We start from the raw sequence: 17884 nt of genomic DNA on the forward strand, positions 1-17884 counted from the left end.
CCATTCCCTTTTCCCCTTTTCTTTCACCAGTTCTGTAGCTGCAGGACTGTAACACAGCCCGGCTCGCCTGCGAGATGTCTCCCAGCTGACATGGATGTGTTGATCCCTGTCTGTCAGGCTGGCCAACAAGTTTCACTCTGAAGGCTGAACACAGCCCAGTGCACATGGGGTATGAATCCAGGGATTGGATCGTTTATCCCTATTGATCCAACTGTTTTATAACAGACTGATTACACATCCTTTGGGGAGCTCCACAAAAGACTCACACAAGATCCTGAGGTTGCGTTTGTTAACTGTTTGCATCCAAAATTGAGTTATCTGAAGTAGCAGATAAGCCTCTTTGGTTTCCCAAACTGCTGGCAATTTTGTGCTGAAAAGCTTCCTTTCCTTGTATTTTGTGCTCCTGGCTGCCCCAACATAGGAGCATCTTCCTATCACTAAGTAAAATTGTGGAGAAAGAGATAAGGGACATAGTCATAGACTACAAAAATAATCTGGTCACATCACCCCCGTTCAACGTACTATGAAGCTCTGCGCAAAGGTGGCGTGCTATGTACAGGCAGGAGCCATTGCACAGCCACATTCATTGCCTATGGGAGGTGGCTCCTCAATTTATATATATATATATGTGTGTATATATATATATATAAAAGCCAACGCTAAAGGTCTGGTTGTACATGGGACGGCGAATAGGCAAGGAGGACAGATGCCTTACCAGGAAGATCCAAAGCAATACAGAAGTAGGCGTAAAGCAGCTTGTTTCTGAAGGGGGGGCAGAGTTATCTCTGAGTACAGAGTGATCTTATTGAAATAAGGCTGAAGCTTCCCTCTGCAGATGGTCTGTGAGTGAGTAGGAAGCTGGGGAAATGCTGCAGGTGCCTGCAATGGAGTCCCCTGGCCAAGAGGAAGGGGCGGTTTGGCTGGGCTTGCTGTCCCACATCCCCTGTGGTCCACACTGGCCCCGTGGGAGATAACACCACAGGGATGCTTTCAGCTTCCCATTAGGGTTTTGTGACAACATCCATAAGAACCCGCATCACTTCTCAGCACACAGCCCAGGGAAACATATGGCCTGATCAGCCTGTCTGGGATGAGTTAATACCCCGCTTCCAGATGGAGCAGGAAGCACAGTGGCACATGCAATTAGGAGACAAAGATATGGTTTTTAAAAAGCAAGTTCACTTCAGAGCCCTACCAAAAAAATAAAAAAAGGGCTTGAGCTGAAGATCCATCTGCAGGAATTTTCCTAAACCTGGGGTAGATCTTAATTTATTTGAACCTGACAATTTTTCTGCTTTCTTCCCTTTTTCACTGATAAAGGCACTGGATTAACTAAAACTACAGAGCATTAATAAATATCATGTTAGCACCAAACCAGCGCTTTTAGCACTGGCCACAGAGGTCATGTGAAATTCAAAACATACCTAAAAGATAAAGATTGCTAATGCAACTAGCACTGTATTCATTGTCATGTTTTCCTCGAGTGCTGTTGGCCTAATCCCTAAAAATAAAATTTAAGCACATCTTGTCTATTTTCCTTACATAAAGACAGATTGAAATGCCAAAAATACCCCTATGCAGATTGTGTAGCACCGTAGAGGGCAAAAGCAGCCCATAACTGAAGGAAAATTACTGATTGAAAGTAAACAACTGAATACAGTGACAATAAAGTATCACTTGTCATAATGCTACATATAATGTAGAGTACGCAAAATGCAGTGGTTTGACTGCAGGATTTAACAATAAAAAATAAAAATAGGAAAAGCAGCCTTAATATAATGATTTTACGTACAAAAATATTAAATCAAAATAAATAATTCCAAACATAAATATTATACTGTACATTAAGAATATGCGATCTATATACACACATAAACAGATAAAAAAGTGGAAGGCAGAGGTATTGCATCGCTATCCTTCATCCATCTCATCTCCGCTGACCGCTCACAGACAACCTATGTTGAAATACAGACAAGGAGCACATTAGTCAGACCATCATCTTCTGAAGCCTGATCTGCTCCTTCAGGGTATTTTGGGAAGGATTTCCCTTCATGCAGAAGCAGCAGGGAACTTACCATGGCTATAACACCTGAACATCAAGGCCTGTTCCAGATGATGGAGTACACTTCCCACAGTAACCGCCACATTTTCCTACTACTTTGGTACCATCCTGCAGGCGAAATCAGAAATAACATCTCATGTAAGGGCTCAGGAACATCATGCTGTGGAAGGGCTGGATCTGGGTTATTCTAGTCAGGGTTTTTAATAGAAAATGCCTTGGAAGGAAAACAAATTATGCCTAAATCAATCTATGAAATCACCGTTATATTTAAATATATGCAAATGTAACTCTCTTTAATGCTACCAGGTCAGGTGGTGAACACAAGTAGTTTTGATTTATTACATTGAAAGATGCCCAAGGAGAAGGCCATTTGGAGGGGTATCTCAAGGGTATCTGCTTTCTCCAAATTGCCCCACAGTGAATAACTGTAATGAGTGGAAAACTTGGCTCATGCAAGAGCAAAACCACATCTAGACAATAACAGCTCCCCAGCTGTGCCTGAGCATGTGAAGGGCACAGGAAAGGTATTTGCAGGCAATACCAAGAAACATGCATTTGGAAGGTCTGGAGTGGCTCCAGAGACAAGACAAGGGAAAGCAATGGGGTGAGGCTCTGCCACTTGCTAAGGTGCTGTCCCTCCTCAGCTCTGCATTTCCAAAGCCAGAAAAGACAAAGGAAAACGTGGAGTGGTCCAGGGGTTAGCCTAGTCTCCAGGAGAGCCCAGCAAGGATGATGCAACTCTGGTCTTCAGTCAGGAGATTAACATCTCCGTCTGACCTTCCTCATCCCACCTCTGCGGAGTCTTTCTCCTCTTGGTCATTACAATGGACAGACAGCCCTTGTGATGGGAATTCAACCCTCAATTACCAGAAAATTGGACCTAAGTGCAGGACAAGCTTGCACAAAGCATTTATTTTTTAAACGAGCTCCATCCTGCCCTTGACACTATTGATCTGTGATTGCAGCAGGCTGCTATCATCTCTTCTCATGATGCCTTTCTTTCTTCTGATCCTGCAGGCAATTACACCCTTGGAACAGCACTTGACAGATGCCAGCGGGTGATGGAGGTAAGAGTTGTCTCCTCGACCCCCTGTTCCTTTAAAGTTTGTTTTAATTCTGTTAGCTGTAAGTGGTGTTTGCTCTCCACAACCCCCAAGTTGGCTGCATCTCCTTTCTAAAAGTGAGAACAGCAAAGCACCTGCCCAATCTAAGATACGGGGCCTGTGCTGGTCTGACCTGCACTGGAGGATGCTTTGCTGCAATACGGTTGGACCAGTAGCATTTAATTCTCCTTTAAGAGCACCTGCACTGATGAGGCTCCTGAGGCTGCCCAGAGCCAGGGATACTGATAGCAGTACGGGAGAGGATATTCTGCAAATTGCTCTCTGTGAAATGGTTATGGTGGTATCTGTAAGTTTGGAGAGTTTTAACAGGGGCAGTTGGGATGACTCATATGAAGTAACAGCCAAAAAAGCAATCCTGGGTTTCTCCAGTTTCAGAACATGACACAGAAGCAACAGTGCGAAGGCACACAGTGATGGAGGTGTTAACAGGCAGGCAAATTCAGCCATACAAGTTCAGATTTGGGTGTGGGGTGATTTTGAAGGTCTGCCTGGTTTACCCAGAGACCTCAGGTTAGCAGAGCCACAGGCAGATGCAGGTGATGATGCCTTGGGATGCAGCTGTGGGGACTCAAGTCTCTCCTAAGCAGATAGACCCACCCCAGTGGGATAGTCCATGTCCTCCACAGCAACATTTTGGGAACAATTCCTACTGAGGTTACCTGCCTGGCACAAGCCCTGCAAAAGATCAGTCCCTGCTCTGCAGCCCTGACCACACGTTTCCTGCTGCTGTGTGATGTACACTCTATGCTGGACATTTCAGACAACTAATTAAGGATATGCCTACCCCACAGCACTCATGGTTAAGCAGGCTCACTAATTAATTGCAAAAACTCAGATCAAGTTAAACCCACGAGCTCCTCCTCTCCCCATGCAATTATAGGCAACAATTTAATGTCAGATGCTATTCTTTTGTTAGTGTCTACTTGGAAAATGTTACCATGAAACACAATATGGCAATTAAAAACTCTTAATAAAAAATTATGAACAGGTATAACCACCATTAAAATTACAACTCACTGGGGATTTCTGGATTTCCGATACAGCGTAATTCCCTTGTGAGAGCCACTTTGCTGTTCCTGTTAAGGACAGGCCTGTCCCGTAAAGGTCTATGCTGAAGCGACCCTAAAAAACAAGCAGATGAGCCTGGTTATCCCAAAACACCATGCTTCGTCCTCCGGTGGCTTGCCACAGTGTCACTTTCCTAACAGGATCCTGCCAGCAGTGTTTTAAATGTCTTCCATCGCTCTGATAGTAATTAGCACATATTGTTTGAATCACAGCATGTCTCTGGTTAGGAATTTCCTTCTCGTTGGTGGCCGCAGGAAAGGAGGGGTTTTATCTTGGGTTTTCACTGCTTTTTCGTGGTTTGCCGGCTGAGGGCATTCTTGGCTTTTCCATGGCAAACTGCGGAGCATGACGTGCTCCGGCAGCTGATGGGAAAGGTACCCCAGGGATGCGCTTCAGCTGCTCTCACTGCTCCCTCCTCAACTGGAGAGGGCACACTTGTCCGTGTTTTCCTTACTTTCCACTGAGCTTCCCCCCTCCGAACTTCAGTAAAAGCAGAACTCTTTCATTTGCTTATTTCTTAAAAGTGCCCTTCACTTCATTCCACCCCATCTCCAAATCCACAAAATGAAGGAAAACTAAGGGCTATGCCTGCATCCAACACACAGCCCCCCAGCCTTCCCCTTACCTCTATGGCAGACCCCAACCCGGCCCATTTTGGGACCCAAAGAGGGATCCTTGGGCACATCCCCAGGCTGACCCACAGCCCAACAAGGCAGCACAGTACCAGACGGCTGTTAGCTTTGCTCCTTGCACTTGGTGCCTTGAGAATGCTGATTCTCTGTGAGGAGCAAACTGTCTGGGTCAGATAGATGGATATTAACATTCATGAGCCTTCCTGAGACAGGAAGTCAATCCCTAAGCTGCTGAGCTATGCAGAAAAGTGTCCGCTCTGAAGGTAGGGAGGGAAGGAGATGGAGAGGTTTGCCTTCTCCCATGAGTTGCAGCAACTCCCTGCTTAATGCTCTTTGCAGACACAGTCCACTCGATATCCTGGACTACCCAAACATATCACTTATAATCCCCCAGCTCCACAAAAGCTAATTGTGCTGGGGACATGGAGCAATCCACCTACAGCACAGTGTTAATAAGTGTCCTAAGACTTTCAAGAAAGCATGTTTTTTCCAAGCATCTGGGCTAGATGTCCTACATCTAGCTTCCGAGGAGGCAACGTAGTTTACGTCCAGCTTCATGCTTTCGTGGCCAGCACCTCATGGTGCTGGGATAGGCTGGATTTGCCCTGATGCACAGGCAGTGTTCACGGCCAGGCTGGACGGGGCTTTGAGCAACCTGCTCTAGTGGAAAGTGTCCCTGCCACTGCAACTAGATGATCTTTAAGGTCCCTTCCAACCCAAACCCTTTTCTTCTCTACTACTGACTGAGGCCCAGGGGAATGTAACTTAGCTAGTCCCAACACTGGCCTGATAATGACCTGACATTTTCCCATATGGAAAATGGAAGGTGCTTTCTTCATGGACAAAATGAAGTTTCCAGTTGCTAAGATGAGAATGTGACACTCGCTGAGGTTGAGCTGATGTGATCAGTAGTAATTCACAGAGGGCCTGCACATAACAAATGTCACCAATTGCTATGAAATGCTACTATGAAATACCTGTGGGCATTTGGCTGCACTGTAGCAGTCCCCAGCAGTGGCATAAGGAACAGGTCGTCCATCATGTGTCCGTGCAAACTGTAAATCAGTTGCTGTGGAGAATAGTTGGTGAATAACATTAAAAGAAAGATGCAGGGAGAGAGACAAAACAAGTGTAAATATGCTCTTTGCTAATGTTTAAATTCATTAAAGCTGGTTCAAAAATTAAACTTAAGAGTCAAGACTGCTGGATTTTTAGTATCAAACCCCTCAATTCATCCCACGTGTGACTCCCAGAATGTGAACATTGACTTTAACATGACAATTAAAACCTCAAAGTTTACAGTTCAGTTAAGGGCCTAAGCATAAATAACAACAAATAACAAAACTCAAACCCATGACTTGGGTTTTATTTCTCCATCAGAAAATTCCCCACTTTCAAGAAAGCCATGGAACCTCCTAAATCTCCCTTTTAAACAAAGGCAAACAACTATCTCGGTGCTCTCCTGGCTGCCTCAGCACAGGGGTCGGGGTTTCAAAGGGAATTGGGGTATTTTGCTCTGGAGGGATGTGAAGTAACGGAGACTCATTTAGATGGGGATGTGAGATAGCTCCTGCCTGACAGAGGTAGGTGCCCAGCTCCTTTTGAAATTCAAAGGGAGATGGTATCAAATTCCGCAAGGGTGGTTCTTTTGAGAGCTTTACCTGAGAGCTTTTACAGACTATTAGTAGCTTTTTACAGGCTGATAGACTGGGAGGTCTCACGGCTTGAAAATTAAGTGATAAAAAAACCCTTATCAGATAAAGAGTCATTTTACAAGGAAGGATTTTTGATTCACTGAAAAACATCTCTGCTAGATGCTGAATGAACCCCCAACAATATGTTGTGCTTTTAAAACATTTGATGGAAACTGATAGTATCCCTGGAGCCAGCGGGACTGAAACCATGACCCTGTGGGATGCTGCAGGCTCCCAGCTCCCATGAGTGATAAGAGAGACAAGGGTATCACTTATATTGCACAGCTACATTCCCCTCTGCCTCTGCAAATCCAGGGCTTCAGCTCCATCAGTCTCCACAAAAGGTATTTCCCCATCATCTGGCTCTGCCAAGAGCTTCCTCCACCCTGGCCCAAAGGGACCAGCATCCTGACCCCAGAGGAGTCTCCTGTCACATCTGTGTGCTGAATGAGGAGGCAGCTCCTCTCTGGTTAAACCTTCTGAGTCCAATCTGAAAATAGGAAACCAAATGAAATAAAGTCCTTAAAAAAACCCATACACTGGCCTGCCAGGAGCATGCAAATATTCATTCTGCATATCAGATGTACCCACGACTGTTTTAATGTATGCCCATATTACAGAGAACTAGTATGAGCATCTCTGATGTACTCAATTCACAATCTCTAAGCTGGAAGCAGCAAAGGTGACTAAATTTCAAAGCAGTTTTTAACAGGAATGTTGCTCACTACAGTGCTACTGCTTGCTTGTAGTTACAGCTATATTTGTGTAAAAGAAACATATTGTTTTTAATGGCAAGGCCCTGTTTTTACTCACTTATTATTTGCATAGTGTTCAGGTCCAGCCTTACTTTGCTGAAGGTGGAAAACCCAGCTGCTGTGTAATCTTTCCTACACTGGCAGTCTTCTCGTCTGCTCCCGTTATACGGACATTCAGTCGGGTTATGCAATCTAAATCAAAAGAAAACCCTTTCTACTCATGACCGGAAAATATTGCCATGGAAAACAAAAACACTGTGAAGCTCAGGATTAAGGGAGTTCCTACCTGTATCCATACACTTCTGAAAAATTCTCTGCATCCCCATTTACAAGGGTCACATACTCCTTGGGGCTCTCAGTCTGCATCCCAGAGCAATACACCTGAGAAAGAGAAGCCAGGATTTTGTCAGACATCATGTGCAAAAGGATCAGCAAGAAAACCAAAGGTAGAAAATCCAATAGCAAAAGTGAAGAGCACACATGGGGTCCTCTTTCACCCCAGGGAAATGCATTAACTATCAATCTGCTGCTGAAATGCACCTTTAATGTCTTCCCTTTGACTTGAAGGAAATACTCGCCATCTTCAATGACACCTTTGAGATTTTTAATGCCTTTGCAACTCGTTGGTAATTCACCTGAAACAAAACAGAAACACTGAGTGACTGTACGTCAACATTTGTTTGGTAACACTGCGAGGCATCCAAAGCATCAAAACACCTTGTTTATCTTCTAAGAGGTTTCCCTGAAGTGCCTTAGTGCTTAGCTGGATGGCTCCCAGAGCTTGGAAGTGCTGCATCTCTCTAGTTTGATGGGAAAAGACGCTGAAGCCATGAGAAAGGCAAATCTGCAGACTTACAGTCATGGACGTTATGGCATGTCCTCCTCTCTTCAGGCTTCAGATCCTCATGGCACAAGCTGCTGACCTGGTCATCGTTCGTCAAGCACTGCACCGAGCGGTGCATGACTCCAAGTCCACAGGTGACGGAGCACTGCAAGACAGAGATTCATGCTTTATCTCCTGGGCTTCAGAAGAACACGCACAGACTGTTCCCCTTGAATCAAGAGACAGCAGCAAAGACCCTGATCCTGCAAGTATTCAAACTCAGACCTAATTTTAATCAAGTGAGCAGTCCCCCTGATTATTAATCACTTCATCATTATCATTATTAATTGCTTCAAGAAAATGACTGTACTTTGTTTAGCACTCGCACACTTTACTGGATGAGGCAGTTAGTTAAGGTGAACCATGTGCTCAAAGGAAATTGTTTATTTTTCACATTAGGAAGGTCATACATGGAAGAAATGTGCATCAGAAGGCATGAATGGTAGAAATCCTCTCCTGGTGGCTGGGAGACATTGCCTGGGTCACTGGCAGGGCCCTCTGAATGAGCGTGACCTGGGTAGTTGCTTTCTATCCAAATTGCACCAAAAAACCTGCAGCCTCCAAACCCTCTCTCCCCTCACCCTCTGGAAAAATGGCTAAATCTGTACAAACATTGTGTCATCCTCAAACGGCCTAAATCAAGGGCAATCTTCATGCTGAAACTGCAAAAGTTACTGGAGCTACTGAGCAGTAGCTTGTCTGGGTTGGCTGCTGTTAAGCATGGGCTATGAGAGACGGGAGCATCTTGTTCCACCTCCACTATTTGTTCTTTCAAGTACTAGAGAACTGAAAATTAGCTTTTTATACAGGTACCAAGTTAGGCTGCCAAGAAAATGATTCTGCTTATCTATTTAGAAATGATTAATCTAAAGGAGCATACCCTGAAGGAGACGGTCTTCAATGGCTCATGGTATTCACAGCTGGTCATTTACTCTTTATTAGGTCCAAATCCATAAAAATGAACTAAGGAGCTGAGCAGGACTCTCTTTGTCCATCAAAGAGATGGTAGTTTACATTAAATCCTTTTAACAATCAGGGTCATGGCACTTGGTAGTCACTGGGACGTTCAGCAGCCCAAAGTGAGGAGAAAGGTCTGGCTCTCTGAAATGGATACTCTTTGCAATGAAGTTGTATTAATGAGTTGGATGTTTTACACTGAAATTCTGGGGGAAAATACCAATTAATTGAGGCTGAGCTCTTTGCTGTAACTCCTCTGCCCTGACTTTCAGGGACGATCTGAAGCTTCCTACGGAGCAGGAGGAACTTAGGTTTCAAATGGCTCTGTCATTTACTGTGACAACTTCCACTACATTTTGCTTGATTTGACCCTTGTTGCCTTGTAAAGGTTTGACAAATTCCTACAAATGCCTGAGCTGGGTTAATAAATCAAATTTATGGGAGGAACACCACATTTCAAAGAAAGTCAGGAGCCCAAGAAGTGAAACGCTATCACCTTAACTAAAATCTGATCTTGTAGTTCAGGCCCCCAAAAGAGGCTCGACACAAATAACTTTAGCAGAAAGGCTAAGTTCTTTCCCCTGCCATGTTCCAGCATTTATAAGTAGAAGGTGTTGTGGAGGGGGAAGGAAGAAAAGTACTTTTAAGGCTCAAATTACCAGCATTTTGGCCTATAGGTGGTTCCCAAGTCTTGCTCATACATATGGACAAGATCAACCTCAGTTGCCAGCTATCCATTAATCCTTCTAGCACCAGGCTTTCAAAATGCTTCTTTTCTGGCAATGACCCCATTTTCTGACTGAGCATTCAAACCATCAACGCTGCCACCAATTTTGGCTACATCTGAACCTGAGATCATGATTCTTCTTATAGCTGCTGGGACTCCTCAGTACGATGGGGTTCAGTCTGAAGCACAGAGCTCTGCGCACACCAGGGCTGCCACTGCACACAGGTATTCATTGCATTCATTTATGCAGCTTTTAAGCATTTCCCCACCAAACTTCCACACTGTGTCTCCTGGTGTAAGGAAAACCAAGTTCGTTCCAGTGTTTTTGGTTACAAAAAGAAGTTTGCCAAACTCACGCTTCCCCAGTTGCCAACGCGCCAGGATGCTGAGACGGGGCACTCCCCGAGGTAGCAGGGCTGGATGTTGGGTGGCTGCGTGCCAGGACAGTTGACTGTGTTCTGGTACCCGTACTCATAGTGGTCCTTCCCAGTGTAAATCTCGCTGCAGGACACGAGGCGCTGCTTGTATCCCTTCCCGCATGTAACGGAGCACTGTGGGCAGAGGAAGTGCCTGTTAGCACTGCATGCTTTGGGAAGAAAAAGCAGGCTTGACAGCTTTTGACATGGCGAGCTGCTCCGAGGGATTACTGGTACCTATTTAAGCCAGCCATGAGTACTGTAAGGGGCTATAAGTGGGATGGTGCCTGACACTGCCTTTGAACACCCAGTTCCTTCCTGTGTCACCCTGACAGCTTCTCCTGGACTCCCTACTCCAGGCTGGCTCCTGAGCACATGGAATCTCTCACCAAAGGCAAAGAAAGGAGGAGAAGATCGTTGGGAACTCAGAAGTGCCTCTATTATTTGGGTTTTCTTTCCTCCCTTTTTTGTTTTGTTTTTTGCTTGGGTTTTGCCATGGAATGAACAGAGAAAGAAAATGGTCAAGATGGACCCTGAATTGCAGATACTCGGCAGCAACTAAAGAAAAGGGAAGGTTTTCCTTGTAATTAGAGGACAAACAGTGTTTCTGTCCTCTTCAGCAACAGGCTGAGCTGGGGAGAGCTGAGCTCTGAGCTGACCTCTGTGTCTTCATGGGCCCTAAGAGGGGAGTCACAGAAGGTGGGAGTGGGTGAAGGGTGTCTGGGCAAGAGGCAGCCAGGGCTTAGTATTAGCACCTTAGTATTTCTCTTAGAAAACCACCCAGGAGACCAGGCTCCTCCAACAAATTCTCATCTGTCCACGTCTCCCCCTCTTGCGCTATCTTGGGTGGTTTGTCTCTCCTCCCCCTCAGCCCCAGCCTGTTTTCTTTTTCTCCCTATCCTTGTTCTTTCTTTTTAATCAGTGCTGTGTCAGCAGCTGCCTTGTCATTTCCCTCTGCTGCTCCTCCAAGTGGAAAGTAATCCTTCACTTGCAGCAGAAGGAAACAGGCTGAGATTAGCCCGGGTCCTCCCGCATGCAGCGCCTGCCACAAAGAAAACTCATCTATTTTCCTTGCCGAGCCCTCTCCCAGCAGCGAGGGTGAACCTGCTGCCTTCGCTCGTGTCAGACACGACATGAGGAAGGACATGTCCCTGTAGTCACATCCAGGCTCACCTTTCCCCCGGATGCTCACCTGGACCCTGGCTCATGGAGCTCACAGAGAGGGGATGGGAATAAACCCAAGTAAATAAATAAATGAAATGAAATGGCACAAACCCACAGAGGGTGCCTGTTGGAGGCAATGTGCTTTGGAAGAAAATTGCCTCCAGATATTAGTTAGGACACTGAGCATGCTGGCATTTAGTCTTTAATATCCTGGTCTTCTCCCACAGCCCCCTCCTTTCTCTCCAGCAGGGAAACGGCACACCGAAACAACCCCAAAAATAACAATTACACCACGCAGCGCTGCCCTGCCACTGTTGATTTTAGCTGCCTTATCTCAGTGAGGCTGGTGGCAAAAGGAGGAGAGCGTGGCCTGGTGAGGAGCAATACATTCCCTGTTCAGGGACAGGGATGGGGACTCACCTCCGACCACTCTCCAGTGATCCAGACGTACTCGCAGGGCGGCAGCCCACAGCTCTCGATTTCGGGAGGGCGTTTGCTGGCATCACAGTAGCCACTGTTCTGTGGTTGCTTGCTCTCATCCACACAGACCACCTTGCGGTACCGGGATGCTTCCCCGCACGTCTTCATGCACTGTTTGAACAAACAACAGCTCATGCAATCCGTGAGGGACCTTAGCAAATGAATCCACATCCAGACTGAGCCCTCCTGGTAGCCTGAGTGAGCAGATGGCTTTGTGCCTTGTGTTGGCATCTCCCATTAGCATCACCCAAGGGTGATGCTGGGCGTTGTGGAATCATCCAGTGACAAATTGCTCCCATCCTCTGGAGCAAATCCCAAGTGTAGGAAGAGAAGAGAAACTCAGGTAGCAGGTATTGGGATGGGGCAGATGTGGAGTCCACTGATGGGACCAAGATATGCAGGGGTGGGCATGCCAGGCCAGGAGAAGGGGCAAGGGGGAACAGGGCCAATCCTCATCATTTAATAGGACAAGGGGTAACAGCTTTAAACTGAAAGAAGGGAGATTGAGATACTAGGAAGAAGTTCTTCCCTGTGAGGGTGCTGAGGTGCTGGCACAGGGTGCCCAGAGAAGCTGTGGCTGCCCCATCCCTGGCAGTGTTCAAGGCCAGGTTGGACACAGGGACTTGGAGCAACCTGCTCTAGTGGAAGGTGTCCCTGCCATGGCAGAGGGTTGGAACTGGATGAGCTTTAAGGTCCCTTCCAACCCAAACTAGTCTGTAATTCTATTTCAGTCCCTAGTAAATACAGCTGCTTGGGGAATGACAATCCAGCCATCACCCTTCCAACATACATACTTGGCTGTGGCTGGTGCGTGGGGAGCCCCTTCCCCTATCCTTGCCAGTGGGCAAGCAGCAGCACTCTGCCCTGCCATGGCACGGGGCACATCTCTGCCACGGCTGCAGCAGAGGCAGCCCTATGGGTTTATTCTCTTTTCAACACTGCCCTGAGCAATATTAAGAGCAACCCATGCTAGCTGAACACAGCTGCTCCCTGGGGGCTTCTGGAGACTTTAAGGACTTGGTTCTTTCTCTGTTCCTCTCGGAAAAAGCTGTGCTCCTGGGAGTGGGTCTGTGCTTGGAGAGCATCTTACAAAAAACACGCATAAAACAAGCTAAATCAGTGTCAGAGCAGCTGTCTGGATAAACCCCTATTTTCTTATAGCCCGAAATGGACTTCTAACACTTTCAACTAACTGGATTAACAAGGAGAAACATGCATAAAAATAATCATTTTATATAACATGCAGGAAATGTCTTCCCCTAAGGAAAAGGAAAAAAACATTCCATCAGACCATCCCTGTCTGTACAGAAACACCGCTTGAAGTCACCTAGGACTGTGCCAGTTTAATCTAGTTAGAGCCTCACTCTCCAAACATCATTTCCAGCCTCCCCAAAGCGGCTCCTGCTCTCCTGACTGGCCCACAATTAGCAAGATCTTAGTGGGTTCAGCTAATTGCAAAGCACAGGCACTGTCAGGCCTTCACTTTCAATAATTAGCTGTCAGAACCAAGACTTTGAAAACTCAGATCAATCCATAGCAGGAGCAGCAAACCAGGAGAGTCACAGCAGTGTGGGTTGTAAATATTTAGTAACTGAGCAAAGTGGAAGGGGATGGGGGAAGCAGAGGCAGCCCCACAAAGCAGCATCTATTCTGAAGGAATAACTTAGGAGCTCTCAGGCAACAGTCAACACTGAAAAATCCGCAGTCTGCCAGGAGACCCCAAGGGCTTCATGCGCTTTCAACCTTATTTACTCTCTTGCTATAAACGTCCTTGGAGTGGAAGCTCTTTCCAGGTCTGTGCCGAAACACAGTGATCCTATGGGCACTGGAGGAGGTTGATTTCCCCAGAGAACAAATGAGCTGTGCTATATTTGCCCTTCTCTGGTATCTCCCTGTTATGTAAGTAAAATCTGGAAGAGGGTTATTGCATGTCAATAAGGAATCACTAGTGCTCCATCATCATGTAGCTTCCCTGAGCACCTTTCAGAGGTAGCATAAGCCCCAAACCTTCCTGCTTCCTTCCAGTGAGGGACTCTCCAGTGCAGTGAGCGCGGGGCCATGGGATGCTCAGAGCCTGCCTTGCCTCTGGTTTGGGATACACCAGCCCAGTACGTGGTCATTAGCACAGGGTGAGTCATTCTGCAGTAGCCAAAGGAGGCACCTTGCAAGGATTAGAAAGACAGAAGGCTGATTTTGTCTGCTGCCCTTAATGTATAATTAAGCCTAGATTTGCAAAGTACATTGGCTCATGCTTAATTTTAAGAGGGTGAACAATCTATGCCATCAATGCATCTTTTGACAGTGGCTGTGAAGAGTTATCATATCAAAAGCCCATCCTTGTTTAAAATCATTAGCTGCTGATGAGACACTGACAAGCACACACCAGCCTGCTTTGGGTTTCTCTGCAAATAACAATTGCGTGGCCAAATAAACCTGAGCCAGCTTCTGCATGTTTTGTCACCATCAGTAAATTAAAGTCTGATTGTTTGAATTTTTAGGTATGACTGGCAATTAAAATAATCCCAATGAGATATTAAATATGGCTCAAAGACAGTGAGACTGTCATAAAAATAAATCAAAGAGGAGCACTGCAGAGGTTCCAATCAGCCACCCCAAGGTTATAAAACATTATTCATGTAGGAAGTGGACAGTTCAGCTACCATGAAAAGGCTATTTTTCCTTTTAATACGGTGATAGATTTTGCGTGAAATCTCATGTTCATGACTGGTCTAAATCTCCCACAAAACAGCAGAGCCAGGGCATAAAAACTATTGATAGCAAGGGCTGAAAAACAGCTCAGGCATTTGACAATATTCATCTCTTTTGCCTCATTTCCCATATTCTGAATTGTTTTCCTGGCAGTTCAAATTAAGGACCATTTCAAACACTTCTGCAACTGTTTTAGAAGAGTAATAACAGTAATTAAAAACCCCAAAGGCATTGCTTTGCAAAAGCATTCTTTGGCATCTTTTTTTTTTCCTTAAATCAAAATCTGACATAGAGATGAAATAAAAGCCCAAGCCATGAACACTCCAAACATGCCTTGGGTAACTCTGCAATCCCCATTAGGCAAGGCTTTTCCCCCAAATGTCAGAGAGGTTCATATTAAAAAACCCCCACCCTTCCCTCCCCAATGTTCCCTTTTTCTTTGTCACCATGATCTGAGTTTTACTTTGCAATTAACAAGGCCCTTTCTATTGACTTTCTTCTCCGTGGTGTGGGCATTGAGAACAACTAATTAATGGTGATACACCAACACAGCAATGAATGGTTTCCAGTAAGTTTTCTATTCCTTTTCATTGGCAAGACCAACTTTTTTCCTAAACAACAGCAGAAAGGAACAATAAAAAAAACCCCATCTCAACAGATTCTCTTTAAAGATAAGAAATCAAGAACAAGACAGCGCTGCGATGTTATTTTACATCCTGCCTTTCATGTCAATTAGGGTTCATTGCTGTTCCCTGCTCAGAGATACTAACGCAAGCTGTGCCTCCTCACTATAAATAACGCGTAGCCACTACTTATGGCTGGGGAGAAGGTGCTATTACTTTCTTTCACCAGGTACATCAGAACTGCTTGGAGTCAGCCAAAGGGCAGAGCTTACATTTGGGATCTCCTGCATGTCTCTATTAATGGTTATTTATGGGTGAGGAAACTTCCAGCCCAATTCCCCTAGCAAAGTTCCCCAGGGGGAAAAGAATACCCTCTGTAACACAGTAAAGATTTTCCCAGCGCTGGAAAACTAAGGCAAATATCAGCATCCACCTCCCACCAAGGGCTTGGTAGGGTAGGGACAGGCAGGGGCCTCTTGCCACTGGTTTGAGAAGCTGCAAAAATAAAGGGAAGAGGGCGAAAGGATGAGATAGGAGCAGTGGCTTTTCAGAGCTGATTACACCATTGGGTAAGGACTGAAACCACACGCTGTTTGCTGACCTACTTTGCCGCCTGTAAATTTATTAACTGAAGAAATGTAATGGGCTCTGTAAAAGCAGAAGTTCATTGCAAAGAATTTGCTGGAGCCCCCTGGGCCATTCCTACGTTTCTTTTCCAGGCTGGGATGTTTCCACTGGGTACCACTGCATCATCAGCTCAGCTCTGAGTCACAGAACCACAGAATGGTTTGGGTTGGAAAGGACCTTAAGATCATCTAGTTCCAGCCTCCTGCCATGGACGGGGACACCTCACACTAGACCATGCTGCAAGCTAAACTTATTTACACTGTCCCTGCCAGGCTGAGGTACCACGGGAAGGGGGATATTAGACAATGTCACACACCCTGGTGCCTGCAGTCTGGGGTGCTCAGTGCAGTAAGGAGCCAAGAAAAAGCTCATGGAGGAGGAAGGATGAGAGGAAAGCAGGTGCTGACTTCACCTTGATCTTTCCTTGCTGCAGCAGACAAGTTGCACAGCCTCTGCATGCGCGAGATGCTTTTTCTCTTATCAGTAAATTTACTTTTTCTCTCTTCTCCCTTTTTTTCTTTCTTTTTTCCTTAGTGACACAATAAAGGCAGGCTCTCAAGCGCCTCTGAACACCAAGGCTTTGAGCAGGAAGCCAGCAGCGCTTCTCTATCTCCTGCTACCAGAGCATGAGGCCCTGCTTTGCATTTACACCATAGCCTCTTTACAGTGTCTCAGCAGGCAAAGGGACCTCAGCCAATTCCATCCCACTTCAAGTCCTTCCTGGCCCAGGCAGGAGTAATATAAAGGCAGCCTGACTGCCAATGAATGCTGGACCCCTCCTTCCCCTGCATCCCCATGGAGGGCCCATGATATGCAATTCCCTCCTCCCTATGTGTCGAGGACATCCTCTCCATAGGAGTGGTGGCCTCTTCTGCAGGTGTGTGACACAGGAATCAGCTTCCCAGGGCTGGCAGCTCCATCGCCTTTCCCATTTCCAAGGCTGGCAGTGCCTGGGAAGAACATGGTACAATGGGACAGGGATGGAGGAGGGCTGGGGCAGGGATGACTAAAAATTGAATGAAGCCAGAACAAAAACAACCATTTTGGTGTCTGGGCTGAACTCTCTCTGTGAAAACCTGTTGTACACTCAAAGGCTGTCACAACGGGCACCATCTCCTGTGGGACACAGCATCTCAGCGCTGCTCATAGCTTGACAGAAAGCACGGACTGGAGCTCAGTGAAAGAAGAGAGATGGCAGAAGGAGCTGGGGTAAGGGGGCAGTAAAGCAGGAATTACCAGTCCTTCAAACTCACAGGGCACGGGACTCACTGCTAGAGCAGCACAGCAGGGCTCAGCCTCCAGGAACAGACCCAAATCTGCCCTACCCAAAACCTGCTCAACATTTGCATAGGTCTCAGCCAAACACAGGGCAGCACAAAGCCATGTATTAACCCTACTGAGGTATTTCTCAAATCCCCCTTCCAGCCAGCACGCGTGAGCATCTCCTCTGCTTTATCTTTTGGCAAGCCCAGGTTGCAACCCCAAAACCCCATCCCTCCGGCACCGATCTCCAGCGTCAGCATCTCCCCATCTCCAGCATCGTCCCGCACTGCACGCTTGAGAGCACAAGTGACGTGACCCTAAGGAAGGGCGAAGGGGGGGACCCCGCTTACCGCTTGCCATTCGCCGGCTGCCCAGCGGTGCGTGGGGCACTCGGGGAGGTGGCAGTCCTGCTGTGGAGGGGGACGGCTGGACGGGTCACACTCTGCCTCCTCAGCTGCCTTCGGGGTGCCGCTGTGGCAGTGCACGGCGCGGCGCTGGACACCCCGGCCGCAGGACACTGAGCACTGGAGGAAGGGACAAAAGGTGAGTGATGGTCGCAGCCGTCACGGTAAGTTGCATGAGTTCGCCCTCTGCTTTGAACTCAGCGGCAGTGATAGCAATGCGCTAAAGCCAGCATTTAAACTTCCAGGTGAGGCTTTTCATTGCACAAAGGAAAATTTCTGCAGACAGAAATCCCTGC

The 17884-nt window shown here is 46.6% G+C and overlaps 1 protein-coding gene across 1 annotated transcript in view; it reads right to left on the reverse strand.

Annotated features, from left to right (window-relative positions):
- Positions 1–2080: 2080 nt before the first annotated feature.
- Positions 2081–17884, reverse strand: part of ADAMTS9 (ADAM metallopeptidase with thrombospondin type 1 motif, 9) — a gene marked incomplete at its 5' end in the record, with an annotated part of 77047 nt that continues 61243 nt past the window's right edge. The window contains 10 exons of the mRNA XM_010013317.1: positions 2081–2170; positions 4204–4308; positions 5864–5955; positions 7394–7527; positions 7622–7716; positions 7876–7970; positions 8192–8324; positions 10259–10453; positions 11903–12073; positions 17535–17708. Of these exons, the coding sequence (XP_010011619.1) occupies positions 2081–2170; positions 4204–4308; positions 5864–5955; positions 7394–7527; positions 7622–7716; positions 7876–7970; positions 8192–8324; positions 10259–10453; positions 11903–12073; positions 17535–17708 (1284 nt within the window). The remainder of the gene's footprint in view (positions 2171–4203; positions 4309–5863; positions 5956–7393; positions 7528–7621; positions 7717–7875; positions 7971–8191; positions 8325–10258; positions 10454–11902; positions 12074–17534; positions 17709–17884) is intronic.

The sequence above is a fragment of the Nestor notabilis genome, unplaced genomic scaffold (assembly GCF_000696875.1).
Source record: "Nestor notabilis isolate BGI_N333 unplaced genomic scaffold, ASM69687v1 scaffold7814, whole genome shotgun sequence".
Classification (NCBI taxonomy): domain Eukaryota; kingdom Metazoa; phylum Chordata; class Aves; order Psittaciformes; family Psittacidae; genus Nestor; species Nestor notabilis.